Below are 15,130 nucleotides of genomic sequence, written 5' to 3' on the forward strand. Positions count from 1 at the left end.
CAGGAGCCAAGATGGCATGGGTTAGGACTGCTTGCCTGTCACATTAGGGCCACAGAGAGCAGTTACTGATAAGAAAAGGTAAGCAGCTTTACATAGTTTTGAAGACAAACTGGCAGTTCTATTTACAGAGGCCAAGGACAGTAGTTATTGTGAGGAGAATGGGGCAGCCATTTCAACTTATCTAAAAACAGTTTTGCATTTTATAAAATAGTTTTGCTCTGGTTCTGGCTCTAGGCCAGCACCATATCACAACAGGGGATACTTTAATCTAGAGGATATGTAATCTGTCCTCAAGGAGAGTTGATGTAAACCTGGAGAAATCTGTGTGTGTCTGTGTAGAAGCCATGCCTACAAGTAAGATAGAATGTGCTAAATTCTACTAGAGGAATACTGAGAGTCTAGAGTGCACAAAAACTTTCTTCTTTTGGGGAATGTGAAGATATTCTGTAGTGTAGAGGTCGTTCTTCACCCATGCCGTAGCATAATGTAAACTAGACATGGTGCTAAGTGTCTAAAAATGTTTCCTTTGGTTCCCACTTTGATGAGATAGTTATAGAGGAGGACACTGGCCAAGGAAGGTTAAGCCATTTGCCCAAAGACAGCAGCACCAAGATGGGCGCCCCAAGTTGCCTGCCACTAGACCCTGAATGTTCAGTGCTCACTTGTGAAGCACCAGGTGAGGAGAGGCTGTGTGAAATGAGCATTTAGAGCCATGGGAAGCCTCTAATGCAGCTGTGCCAGGGAATGATGGAGTAAGAGCCAGCCTGGGGCTCTACCTGAAGGATGTGTGGGCAGTGTAGAGATGAGTTATGAGGCTAGAGCCCTAATCCAGGCTGGAGGAAGTGGCCTCGTACAAGGGGAATAAAAGGAGGAGGCAGTCTTGAGAGGTATCAGCTTCTTAGGATATTGTGAGACTAAGAGTCTAACAGGGAATATTCCTTATCATGGAGTATTCTTGGGCCAGAACTGGCTGACAGAACCTATCAGGCCAATTTAGTGGAGCAGACTATTCTGGATGAGGATCCTAACCTAGCTGTGCTCTGGCATGTTACCGTTTAGCAGTTAGTTAACATCTCTGTGCCTGAGTTTCTTACTGTATAGAAGGGGTTAGTTAATTCTAGTTCCTACCTCATAAGGTTGTTGAGTAGATTAAATGAGTTAAAACAGTGCCCATTACAGAAGAGGATGTGTTTGTTGATTGACTATATCCTTTGAAAGAAAGGTACTATTGTTACCATTAATTAAATATACTAAGATGCTGAGATACATCTGTGCTAGTTGGGATTGAAAATAGTGTGAATATAAGCTGTGTAATGAAAAGCTAATTCTTCCACTTCTACTTTATTTTTTGAGACGGGATCTCACTGTGTCACCCAGGCTGGAGTACAGTGGTGTGATCACAGCTTACTGCAGCATTGACCTCCTGGGCTTAAACAATTCTCCTGTTTCAGCCTCCCCAGTAGGTGGGACTACAGATGTACACCACTGCGCCCGGCTAAGCTTTGAATTTTTGCAGAGACAGGGTTTCACCATGTTGCCTAGGCTGGTCTTGAACTGGGCTCAAGGTCTACCTTGGCCTCCCAAAGTGCCAGGATCACAGGTGTGAGCTGCTGTGCCTGGCCCCAATTCTACTTTAGTCTGTTATTTTATTTTAGTCTTTGACAGCCTTTTACCACGTGAAGTCAAAAAGATGAGTTGGCTTATACTCATTCTCTTGGTTAATATTCTCTTTTTAGTGGAAGAACTAAAGAGCCAAGAAGGTAGGAGGGAGAGAAGATCTGCAGATCACTGTTAGTAAAATGGGAGAGCTTGCCCTTGGTGATAATGCAAACAAACCCAGAGCCTTGGGAGGAAAGGGCTCAAATGTGGGTGTGATATAAGTGAATTTCTTGCATTGCCCACTAGATGGCACTCTTGCTCCTGGTTAGACCTTTCTTGGCTTATTAAGATTCTGAGATGTCCTCTGTAAGGAGATTTTCCTCATATGTGATCCTTGAAACAAAAGTGTGTAGAAGCTGCATCCTAGAGAAGTTCAGAGTTTTATTAGGAACTTAGAGTGAGGAAAATGATAAAAGAAGCTAGCTATTATATAATGCGATATCTACAGGATGATCAGAGTGGTTTGCTGTATCTTTTCTCATTTTCTCTTTTCCTGATTGAGTCCATTAGACTCATGGCTGGACCAATATCAGGAGAAGAGAAGCAGGGTGAGTTTCCCTGTTTATACCTGTTTCCATGTGCATTTCATATGCAGTATGTGAGGGTGCTTAGAGAACAACTCTCTTGGATGTTTTGTTGGGTTCCACCCAGAGCAGAGTGACTCTCTATTGAAGGGCCAGGGCTATTGGAGTTCTTTCCTTTAGGTTCACATTTAGCATCCTCTGTCCTTTCCACTGTATTTTATTGGGGAGTTGGGGGAGGCCAGTCACACACAGTATCTCAGTAATTTAAAGAGAAGTTGCTCTAAAGTGTTACCTTAGACTGCTGCTCATTCATCTCTGCTCTTTAATCTTTAAAGCCTTTTCAGAACCTGGTTTGACTCTCTTTTGGATCAGTGGAACCTTTCTCCTTATATTGCGGACATTTTGAAAAAAATGGGTTTCGAGTGGCTACTTTGCTTATCTTTGGAAGGATCCAGTTGCATAGGCACAGTTTGGCGCTGGGGACCTTTATTTATGTTCAGCAGCTCTTTGCTCTATCTTTTGGCTTTTTGTTGCTGGATCGTTACTCGATCTTATTTGTTCTATTTGTTTATTGGGAGCTGTCTTTAGAGTTTTTAAATTTTTAAAATTTTTCAATAGTTGTTGGGAAACAGGTGATTTTGGCTACATGGGTAAGTTCTTTAGTGGTGATTCTGAGATTTTGTTGCACCCATCACCTGAGCAGTGTACACTGTACCCAATGTGTAGTCTTTTGTTCCTCATCCCACTCCTACCCTTCCCCCCAAGTCCCCAGAGTCCGTTATATCATTCTTATACCTTTGTATCCTTATAGCTTAGATCCCACTTAAAAGTAAGAATATACAATGTTTAGCTTTCCATCTCTGAATTACTTCACTTAAAATAATGGTCTCCAACTCCATCCAGGTTGCTGTGAATGCTATTATTTCATTCCTTTTTATGGCTGAGTAGTATTCAGTGGTGTGTGTGTGTGTGTGTGTGTGTGTGTGTGCATGTGTGTGTGTATGTATATCTAGATATACACCACATTTTCTTTGTCCACTTGTTGGTTGATGGGCATTTAGATTGGTTCCTTATTGTTGGAATTGCAAGTTATGCTGCTATAAACGTGTGTACAAATGTCTTTTCATATAATGATTTCTTTTCTTCTGGGTGGATACCCAGTAGTGGGATTGCTGGATCAAATGGTAGTTCTACTATGAGTTCTTTAAGAAATCTCCACACTGTTTTCTACAGTGGTTGTACTAGGTTACATTCCCACCAGCAGTGTAGAAGTATTCTCTTTTCACTGCATCCATGCCAACATGTATTATTTTTTGATTTTTTGATTATGGCCATTCTTGTGGGAGTAAAGTGGGATTGCTTTGTGGTTTTGATTTGCATTTCCCTGATCATTAGTGATATTGAGCATTTTTTCATCATGTTTGTTGGCCATTTGCATATCTTCTTTTGAGAACTGTATATTCATGTCCTTAGCCCACTTTTTGATGGGGTTTTTTCTTGCTAATTTGTTTGAGTTCCTTGTAGGTTCTAGATATTCATCCTTTTTCAGATGTATAGATTGTGAAGATTTCTCCCACTCTGTGGGTTGTCTGTTTACTCTGCTGACTGTTGCTTTTGTCTTGCAGAAACTCTGTAGTTTAATTAAGTCCTACCTATTTATCTTTGTTTTTGTTGTATTTGCTTTTGGGTTCTTGGTCATTAAATCTTTGCCTAAGCCAATGTTTAGAAAGGTTTTTCCAATGTTATTTTCTAGAGTTTTTATAGTTTCAGGTCTTCAGTTTAAGTCTTTAATCCACCTTGGATTTTTTTTTGTATGAGATAACAGATGAGGATCCAGCTACATTCTTCTGCATGTGACTTGCTGATTATCCCAGCACCATTGTTGAATAGGGTGTCCTTTCCCCTCTTTATCTTTTTGTTTGATTTGTTGAAGATCAGTTGACCATATTTCGCTTTATTTCTGGCTTTTCTATTTGATTCCATTGGTTAGTATGCCTGTTTTTATACCAGTACCATGCTGTTTTGGTGACTATGACCTTATATTGTAGTTTGAAGTCAGATAATGTAGTGCCTCAAGATTTCTTCTTTTTGCTTAGTCTTGCTTTGGCTATGCGGGCTCTTTGTTGTTTCCATATGAATTTTAAGATTTTTTTTTTCCCTAATTCTGTGAAGAATGATGGTGGTGTTTTGATGGGAATTGCATTGAATTTGTGGATTGTTTTTGGCAGTACATGGTCATTTTCACAATATTGATTCTATTCATCCATGAGCATGGGATGGGTCCCATTTCTTGGAGTTTTTTTCAGCAGTGTGTTGTAGTTTTCCTTGTAGAGATCTTTCACCTCCTTGGTTAGGTATATTCCTAAGTATTTTATTTTTGCAGCTATTGTAAAAGGGGTTGAGTTCTTTATTTGATTTTCTGCATGGTGGTGGTTGTTATGTAGCAGTGCCGCTGATTTGTGCACATTAATTTTGTATCCTGAAACTTTACTGAATTCATTTATCAGATCTAAGACCTTTTTGGATGAGTCCTGAGGGTTTTCTAGGTATATGATCATATTATTAGTGAACAGCGACAGTTTGACTTTCTCTTTACTGATTTGGATGCCCTTTCTTTGTCTTGTCTGATTGCTCTGGCTAGAACTTCAGTAGTATGTTGAATAGAAGTGATGAAAGTGGGCATCCTTGTCTTGTTCTGGTTCTCAGGGGGAATGCTCTCAACTTCGCCCTTTCAGTATAATACTGGTTGTAGGTTTGTCATAGATAGCTTTCATTACCTTTAGGTATGTCCCTTCTGTGCCGATTTTGCTGACAGTTTTAATAGTAAAGGGATGCTGGATTTTGTCATATGCTTTTTCTTCATCTATTGAGATGATCATATGCTTTTTGTTTTTAATTGTTTATATGTGTATCACGTTTATTGACTTGCATATGTTAAACCATCCCTGCATCCCTGGTATGAAACCTACTTGATCATGATGTATTATCTTTTTGATATGCTGTTGGATTTTGTTAGCTAGTATTTTGTTGAGGATTTTTGCATCTGTGTTCATCAGGGATATTGGTCTGTAGTTTTCTTTTTTTGTTACGATCTTTCCTGGTTTTGACATAAGGGTAATGCTGCCTTCATAGAATGACTTAGGGAGGATTCCCCCTTTTTTCATCTTTTGGAATAGTTTCAGTACTATTTTCAAAAAATTGGTACCAATTTTTTGAATGTCTGATAGAATTCAGCTGTGAATCTACTTGGTTCCGGTCTTTTTCTGTTGACTGTTTGTTATATTACTCTTTCAGTATCGCTGCTTGTTATTGATTTGTTCAGAGTTTCTGTTTCTTCCTGCTTTAGTCTAGGAGCGTTGTATATTTCCAGATTTTCTAGTTCATGCAAAATAAAATGTTCATGAATGATATTTCTGTGGTTATAATATCTCCCATTTCATTTGTAATTGAGCTTATTTGGATTTTCTCTCTTCTTTTCTTGGTTAATCTTGCTAATGGTCTGTCGATTTTGTTTTTCTTTTCAAATAACCAGCTTTTTGTTTCATTTGTCTTTTGTATTTTTTGCTTGTTTTAATTTCATTTAGTTCTGCTCTTGGTTATTTCTTTTCTTCTGCTGGTTTTGAGTTTGGTTCGTTCTTGTTTCTCTAGTGCCTTGAGTTGTGACCTCAGATTGTCTATTTGTGCTCTTTCAGACTTTTTGGTGTAGGCATTTAAGGCTATGAGCTTTCCTCTTAGCACTGCTTTTGCTGTATCCAAGAGGTTTTGATAGGTTGTATCACTATTATTATTAAGTTCAAATAATTTTTAAATTTCCATCTTGATTTCATTGTTGACCCAGAGAACATTCAGGACCAGATTATTTAATTTCCATGTATTTGTATAGTTCTGAGGGTTCCTTTTGGAGTTGATTTCCAATTTTATTCCAGTTATGTCTGTGAGAGTACTTGATATAATTTAGCTTTTCTTAAATGTATTGAGACTTGTTTTGTGGCCTCTCATATGGTCTGTGTTATAGAGTGTTCCATGCTGATGAAAAGAATATAAATTCTGTAGTTGTTAGGTGAAATGTTCTATAGATATCTCTTAAGGCCATTTGTTCAGGGTGTAGTTTTTTTGTTGACTTTCTGTCTTGGTGACCTGTTTTGTGCTGTCAGTGGAGTATTGAAGTCTCCCACTATTACTATGTTGCCGTCTATGTCATTTCTTAGGCCTAGTAGTAACAGTTTTATAAATTTGGGAGTTCTAATGTTAGGTGAATATATATTTAGGATTGGACTAAATATAGTTCGACTTATCCTTTTATCCTGTTGGACTAATCATTTTATCATTATATAATGTTCCTCTTTGTCTTTTCTGTTTTTCCTACCCCTTTACAGTAAGCTTATGTGAATCCTTATGTGTTAGGTGAGTCTCTTGAAGACAGCAGATACTTGGTTGGTGGATTTTTCTGCACCCTGCCATTGTGTATCTTTTTTTTTTTTGAGATGAAGTTGCACTCTTGTCGCCCAGGCTGGAGTGCAATGTCATGTTCTTGGCCCACTGCAACCTCTGCGTCTTGGGTTCAAACAATTCTCCTGCCTCAGCCTCCCAAGTAGCTTGGATTACAGGTACCCACCACCACACCCAGCTAATTTTGTTGTATTTTTAGTAGAGACAGGGTTTTGCCAGTGTTGGGCAGGCTGGTCTCGAACTCCTGACCTCAGGTGATCAGCCTGCCTTGGCCACCCAAGGTGCTGGGATTACAGGAGTGAGCCACTGTGCCCAGTTCATTATGATCTTTTAAGTAGAGCATTTAGGCCATTTATGTTCAGCGTTAATATTGAGTTGTGAGGTACTGTTCTATTCATCATGATAGTTGTCTCCCGGATACCTTTTTTTTTTTTTTTTGCATTGTGATATTGTTTCATAGGCCCTGTGAAGTTTATGCTTTAAGGAGGTTCTTCTATTTAGGTATATTTTGACAGTTTTTGTTTCAAGATTTAGAACTCATTTTAGCATTTCTTGTAGTGCTGGCTTGGTAGTGGCAAATTCCCTCAGCAGTTGTCTGAAAATGACTGTATCTTTCCTTCATTTGTGAAGCTTAGTTTCACTGGATACAAAATTCTTGGCTGATAATTAGTTTAAGGAGGCTAAAGATAAGACCACAATCCCTTCTGGCTTGTAGGACTTCTGCTGAGAAATCTGCTGTTAATTTAGTGGGCTTACTTTTATAGGTTACCTAATGCTTTTGCCTCACAGCTTTCAAGATTCTTTCCTTCTTACTTTAGATGACTTGATGACTATATGCCTAGGTGGTGATCTTTTTGCAACGAATTTCCTGAGTGTTCTTCAGGCTTTTTAATTTGGATGTCTAGATCTCTAGCAAGACCAGCAAAGTTTTCCTCAATTATTCCCTCAAATAGGTTTTCCAAACTTTTTGATTTCTCTTCTTCCTCAGGAACATCAGTTATTCTTATGTTTGGTTGTTTAACATAATCCCAAATTTCTTGGAGGCTTTGTCCATTTTTTTGATTCTTTTTTCTTTTGTCTTTGTTGGATTAGGTTAATTTGAAAGCCTTGTCTTTGAGCTTTGAAGTTCTTTTTTTCTACTTGTTCTAGTCCGTTGTTGAAATTTCACAGTGGATTTTGCATTTCTCAAGTGTGTCTTTCATTTCCAGAAGTTTGTCTTTTCTTTATAATATCTGTTTCTCTGGAGTCTTCAAATTTTTTTTTAAATTGTTTTTCACCTTTCTCTGGTACTTCCTTGATTAGCTTAATAATCAACCTTTTGAATTCTTTATCTGGCAATTCAGAGATTTCTTCTTGGTTTGGATTTGTTGCCGGAGAGCTGGTGTGATCTATTGGAGGTGCTATAGAACCTTGTTTTGTCATATTACCATAATTCGTTTTCTGATTTCTTCTCATTTTGGTAGACTATTTAATTGGAAAGATCTAGAACCCAAGGGCTGCTGTTCAGATTATTTTGTCCAATGGGGTGATCCCTTGATGGGGTGCTCTTCCTCTAAGGATAAGGCTTCTTGAGAGCTAAACTGCAGTGGTTGTGCCCTTCTGGGTATAGCCACCCAATGGGGCTACTGGGCTCCAGGCTGGTGCTGGGGAATGTCTGCAGAGAGTCCTGTGATGTGATCTATCTTTAGGTCTCTGAGCTGTGGATACCAGCCCCTGCTTTGGTGGAGGTGGCAGGAGAGTGAAGTGGATTCTGTAGGAATCCCTGGTTGTATTTTTGTTTAGTACACTGGTTTTCTTGAATGCTGATTTATGCTAGCAGTGAAGCTGTCATGTGGACAGACTCAGGATCTCTGGTTAACAAAGATGTTGCAGGCGATGGAATTAGCTGTTGTTTTCCCCTTCTTTGGAGCAGGGTTGTTCTGTTATGAGTTTCTGTAATGGCTTGAGTTGGTTGGCCTTCAGTGAGGAGGTGGTGCTTTCAAGAAAGCATCAGCTGCGGTAGTATGGTGAGGATACAAGCTTGTCCTACGTTGGCCAGGTTAAGTATTCGGGTTTCTTAGGTGATAGGAAGGGCCATAGAACTCCCAAGAGTTTATGTCTTTTGTCTTTGGCTACCAGGGTGGGTAGAGAAAAACCATCAATTTGGGGCAGAGTTAGGTGTGTCTGAGTCAGACTCTGCTTTGGCGGGGCTTGCTGTGGCCACTGTAGGGGATTCAGGGTGGTTCTCAAGTCAATGGCATTATGTTGCCAGGGCGATTTGCCTCTTCTGTCTCATGTAGCCTGCCAGGGAAGTAGGGGAAAGCCAGCAGTGACAGGCCTCACCCAGCTGCCACACAGCCAGCAAGGCCAGTTTCACTCTCATCATGCCCTGCATTTATATCCACCATGGTGAGCAGGGCTGAGATCTTGACCCAGGCTACAAGCCTCCCTGCTGAGAAAGCAAGCAGGCCTCTCAGGCCTTGCCCCTCCCTACCTGCCTTTACCTTCGACTGTGGCTTCTGCACTTCTATCGCACATCCCATTTGCCTTCCACTGGATTCTGCTCAGGAAAATTTTTGCTCAGTTGAAATTATTATGGAGCTCAGCTAGAAGCTTCCTTTACCCTGTGGCCCCTCCCAAATTCTGCTGGCTGACTTTTCTTCCCCAAGGACCCCTGTGAGTTAAAGCCAGAGATGACTTCCCTGGGCTCGAGCTGGGGACCAGGAGTGTCCACAGGGCTCTTCCTGCTGTTGCTTCCACTTTTATAGTTTGCTCAGCTCTCTAAATCCATTTAGGCTCTAGGTAAGGTTAAATCCTTCTCCTGTGATCTGAATTTTTCAGGTTCCCCAGCAGGGATGTTTGTTCAGAGGCAGACTTTTTCCCCTCTCACACTTTGGGAGCTCACACTTTTTTGGCTGTCTTGTGGAGTTTGCAGCAGCAAGCCACTTCTTTCAAAGGGTTTGTGAATTCTTTTTTTTTTTTTTTTTTTTTTTTTTTTGAGACGGAGTTTCGCTCTTGTTACCCAGGCTGGAGTGCAATGGCGCGATCTCGGCTCACCGCAACCTCCGTCTTCTGGGTTCAGGCAATTCTCCTGCCTCAGCCTCCTGAGTAGCCGGGATTACAGGCACGCGCCACCATGCCCAGCTAATTTTTTGTATTTTTAGTAGAGACGGGGTTTCACCATGTTGACCAGGATGGTCTCAATCTCTTGACCTCGTGATCCACCCGCCTCGGCCTCCCAAAGTGCTGGGATTACAGGCTTGAGCCACCGCGCCCGGCCTGGGTTTGTGAATTCTTTTGGTTTTCCTGGTATGTTCCTGTGGTGGTTCTTGGAGCAAATGTTCACAGTGTGAGTCTCTACATGCTGTTCTGTCCATCCAAGGAGGGGCTGCACATTAGTCCTGTCCCTATCTGCCATTTTCCTGGAAGTTTTCGTTCTATTTATCCTTTTGAATTTATGTAGTTTAAAATTATGAGTTAAACAGTGGCAAGTCTTGCTCGTCACTTTTCTGACCAACTAGTTACCCTGTCTGGAGGCAGGCAGTGCTACCAAAATTGTGTGGCCTTTGAACAGTCTTTCATAAACACACATATTGCAACTCCTCCCACCCCACCCCTTTTTACACTAGTGGTAGCATGCTTTATACATGTTCTGTTTTCTGTTTTGCTTATCTTGGAGATTATTACTTACTGGCTTACAAAGAGCTTCCTTGCTCCTTTTTTTTTTCCTCAATAACTGCATGTATTTCACTTTAGCTATATAACATCATTACTAAACTGGATCACCACTAGTGGTCATTTATGTTTGCAAATTTTTGCTAGCAGAGAATCACTGGTTGAAAGGATTAATGTGTCTGTGCTTTTTGTTAGATGGAACCAAATTGCCATCCGTAGCTTGTATTCACTTACCCTTCTACCAGCAGTGTGGGCAGGTGTCTGTTTCACTGCTACCTGGTTCATCATACCTTTTCTCTTACAGTTAAAGTGTTATGTCATTGAAGTATGTGTGTATATGTAAATATTTTTGGTAAAGGCTGTGTGTAGTTGTTTTCATTTCTGAATCATATTCCATCATCTGTATGTGTGTGAAAAAAAGTTTATATCTCTATTCTACTCTATTATTTTTTTCTTTTTCTTTCTTTTTTTGGAGACAAAAACTTGCTCTGTCACCCAGGCTAGAGTATAGTAGCATAATCATGGCTCACTGCAACCTCTGTTCCTGGGCTCAGGTGATCCTGCCACCTCAGTCTCCTGAGTAACTGGGACTACAGGCACGTGCCAGCATGCTTGGCTAATTTTTGTGTTTTTTTTTTTTTTGTAGAGCTGCCATCTCTGTGCTATGTTATTCAGGCTGGTCTAGAACTCCTGGGTTCCATCAATTCCATCTGGAGCTCCATCAGACTCCTGGGATTATAGGCAAGAGCCACCATACCCAGCCTCTGTTCTACTCTCAATGGACATTTGGATTTTATCAGTTTGTAGCTAATAGGAAAAGTGCCACTATGAACATCTTATACATATCTTTTGATGACCATATATACATATGCCTAACAGTTGTATATCTAGGAATAGAATTGTTAAGTGGTTAGATATGAATATATTCAGCTTTGGAAGATGTACTCACAACATTTTCAGAGTGGTTTTGCCAGCTCAGCCTCCACTGTCAATGGGTATGAGTGTCTTTGCATCCCAGCTGAATTTCATTACACTCACTCTGGTGGGTGTGTAGTGGTATCTTGTAATGTTAATTTGTATTTCCTTTCAGCAAATGAATTTGAACATCTTTTAAAATGTTTATTGGCCATTTTGGATAGCTTCTTTTGTGAGGTACTTGTTCAAGTCTTTTGTCTGTTTTTCTATGGGGATTCTGTCTTTTCCTTGATTATAAGTTTATATTTTTGATGTGTGTTTTTTGTCAAGTACTATGCTTTGCAAATATCTCCTCCCCCTCTCAGGAAATCTTTCAAGGCTGATGGTGTGATTGAAAATAACTGGTAGTGGGGCTCCTTGGTTGCATTAGTCATGGAGGATCTCTAGAGGATGACTTGCCATCTGATATGTCTGAATGACAGTGACGAGCCATTGAAGTGCTTGATGATGACTTGTCCAGGCAGAGGGAACAGCATGAACAAAGCCCAGGGAAGGACAAAGCTTGGCATGTTTGGGTACAGAAAGAAAGCCAAGGTGGGGGGGAAGAAAGAGGTGGCAAGAAGAAATAAAGATAATCAGAATCTCTTTTCATTGCTCTGTGGGAGAGAAAGGCTTTAGATTTGTCATTCATCCAGTGCTGTGTATGACAGTTGCTTCTCGTGACTCTGTGGTCTTTGAGTCTCTTTTGCTTTGGGAGACTGAAACATAATGTTTCTTTCTGTCCTTTGTCCTGCAGGTGTGGTGGACACAGGCCTATTCATCAACATGGCTGAGAGAGTCTACTTCGGGATGCAGGATGGCTCAGTTAACATGAGGGAGAAGCCTTTCTCTTGACCCTGCGAGGAGCAGAGTGTGTTCATCTTGAGTTTCCAGCCCACAGCCAAGGTGGATGTACCTCTCCAGGAGCCTTTGCCTTAATGTATCTCTGCCAGGGTGGAAAACTGGTTGTGAGGGACGGGGTGGGGGAGTGGGAGGGGGAGTTAAATCCAGTCTTATGAAGTATTGTTATTAAATGTCTTTTTAAAAAGAGAAATATAAACATATATTTTTACTATTAAACTATTCAGTTTTTTAAATAAAGTAGAACTTGATTTCATGTTTTATATGAAACATTTATAAAAAAAAAAAAAAGGAGAGGTGGACTGTCTTTAAAACCGTTGACTTGAGTCTGCTGGTAAAGTTTCTGAATATTGGGTTTGCTGAGATATAAAAATCAAAACTTCTTTAAGCTGATAAAATGAGGGGCTCAGCCAGCAGTGATTTCCTGATGCCTTACTGGAAACTTTGTTTACTTGTCTGCTATTTTCTGTTTTGTTTTTAGTTTTCACTGTGAGCACACATCATACCTGGTTACATCTTAAGATCACGTTTACAAAACTGTGGAGTGGAGCGGGGTAGTATGGAATGACTTGGGAATGTAAACTATTGGGGAGAAAATGTGGTTATACTTTTGCTAAGATCTGGGGGTTTCTTCATATCCCTACTGTTGGAAGAAATTGATCAGAAATGCTTGCCAGTACTGCCAAAGCACTGCTGTGAAATGTGAAGTACTTGTTTTTTTTTTTTAAATGATTTACTTTCTGTTGTTAATATTTTTCTCTGTTACTTCTTGCATGGTTTGGTGTCAGAAGTCCTTACCTCTTTATATTGTTTGCAGGTTGAAATAAAACAGTGTGGTGCCATTTTGACTCTTTTGTCTTTACTTTAGAATTGGAATTTAAATGGCCACAGAAGGAAAGCCAAGACAGAGGGGAATCAGTTTTGCCCACCCAGTGTATATCAGATCTGTATGGGGTGGAATTCACTCAAGAAATCTTGAACCAAAGAATAGGTAAATGTTTCCATTATTTCTGGGAAAGCTATCTTCCAGATATGTCAGTTATTTAAGGAAATATGCTATAGCCCTTTGTCAGGCAAGGTATTAATTTTCTTGTTCATGAAGGCTAATACAGATGAACAAAAGTCACAGATTATCTCCACATTTTATATGAGTCGAAACTTCTTTAGTTATGGAAGCTGATAATCAGTGAAATAGTTATCCTAATTAGTGCCCCCAACTCTAATCTGCAGTTTGCTTAATAAACAGTCAATTTTCTGAAAAGAGCCTCCTAGGGAAAGGAAAGGCCTGACCAGCTCAGTGAGCATTCTAGACTAGGCTCAAAGGAATCCATCCTCTTGTTAAAAGGTCTTGATGTTGAGAGCCCTGATTTCTACTTGCTAACTTTGGACAATATTTGGAACAGTCATTTCCCTCAGTTTACTCTCTATTTTGAAGCTTGGATAATAACGATCAGACTTGTTGGCATCTGAATTCTTGCTACATCAAGTTGCAGAATAAAACTTACATCAGGAGAGAAAGCATTAAAGATGCGTATTTCTTTCGGAGTTCCCTCTTCACTCTCAAAGTACTCTTTAAAAGTAGCTGCCTTACATATTATTAGGAAACCTATTGTTAGGAGTGCTTTATTTTTCATTTGGTTTGGGTTATAATTTTTACACAAAACAGGCATTATATCTTAGCTGAGAAATCTTGATAAAACTAATTTTTGAAATAATCTTTTAAAGGTCTTGTGGCATGGATTAAATTTAGGAATAAAGATAAACAACAAAGTTAAGCTGAATTTCTGAAAAACACCTGCATGTACCACATCACATGTAAATTTTCTGTGGGTTTCATAAGCATTCGCACCTGTGACGGATCTGCAGTTCCTTTGAATGTTGATGTTAGGTTTTCCTTCTCTTGAGGAAAACAAAACACCTATGTTTTAGGCACACATAACAGCAAGGTACATTTTGACTAAAGATTCTTCATTAAAACTCATTAAATGTGATCTTTCTGAGGAGTTAGATGGAATAAGATAGAAAAAATAATTTTTTTCATGTGACCCACGTGCTAGTACATGTGATTAATGATGAATCTCAGGGGCAAGGGTGAACTGCAAATTTTGTATTTGGGAAATGTTTATGACCAAGGTACGCGGTCACACTCTGGGAAGTATCAAAGGAGGAAAATCACTCTGATTTAAATAAAATGTATTCAGTTTGTTTTCAGCTACAGCTTCTCATTAAGTTTTTATATTCTTCATTGATCAAACTGTTTGAGCTTCCATCATTGGCCAGTTCCTAGTGGGCACTAGTGGGAGGGAGAGGATGGGACACAGATGGATAAGATCTGCCTGTGCTCCACGGGCTTCCAGCCTGGTGAGCCTGACAGGCACCTTGACAGAGGAATGATGAACTGGAGGAACACGGTGGGCAGGTGGGCAAGAGATGGGCTCTGAGTGGGGAAAGTGGTTGACAGGTGACTGGCGACAGCTTCCTACGTGCCGTCTTTGCTGGCTTTGACTCCATCAAAGCACTTTTATTTAATGTTAAATAAGTTGTCAGCTGATGGCAGAGAAACAGGTCTGAATAGGATAAGTCACTTGTCACAGATAGAGCTAGTAAGTGGCTGAGCCAGCCCCGGAACCCCTGGTCTTCAGGTTGGAGGTTTTGTAGTGTCTGGGAGGATACTCTTATGTTGGTCTTTAAGAAGTGCCAGAGATGGTGTGTTGCAACTTTTTACGGGAAAATTCTAACGGAGACAGGCAAGTTTCACAGAAAAGCTAATTTTGGAGTAATCCTATTCCAAGAAGTTAGCTTTCATTTCAGGGGCAGTGCTTTGCTTTGATGTACTATTTTTATTGAACTATTATATTTCAGCAGTTTCAACCTTTTATCCTAAAGTGGCAAGGAGGGGAAGCGGAGAGCTATGGTATTTGAACCTGAATGTGTGCCAGGCACTATTTGGGTTTTTGCATTATTATCTCATGTCACCTTTATGGTGTTTGTTCTCTTTTTTTTTTTTTTTTTTTTTTTTTTTTTTTTTT

General features: G+C 40.0%; 1 protein-coding gene across 1 annotated transcript in view; it reads left to right on the top strand.

The window, feature by feature from the left end:
• Window positions 1–12,095, top strand: part of RPIA (ribose 5-phosphate isomerase A) — a 59,388-nt gene extending 47,293 nt beyond the window's left edge. The window contains exons 8-10 of the mRNA XM_017536546.2: window positions 48–78; window positions 2,056–2,207; window positions 11,998–12,095. Coding sequence (XP_017392035.1) covers window positions 48–78; window positions 2,056–2,207; window positions 11,998–12,095 — 281 coding nt within the window. The remainder of the gene's footprint in view (window positions 1–47; window positions 79–2,055; window positions 2,208–11,997) is intronic.
• The last annotated feature ends 3,035 nt before the right edge of the window (window positions 12,096–15,130 follow it).

This window comes from Cebus imitator, unplaced genomic scaffold (genome assembly GCF_001604975.1).
Source record: "Cebus imitator isolate Cc_AM_T3 unplaced genomic scaffold, Cebus_imitator-1.0 Scaffold99, whole genome shotgun sequence".
Lineage (NCBI taxonomy): Eukaryota > Metazoa > Chordata > Mammalia > Primates > Cebidae > Cebus > Cebus imitator.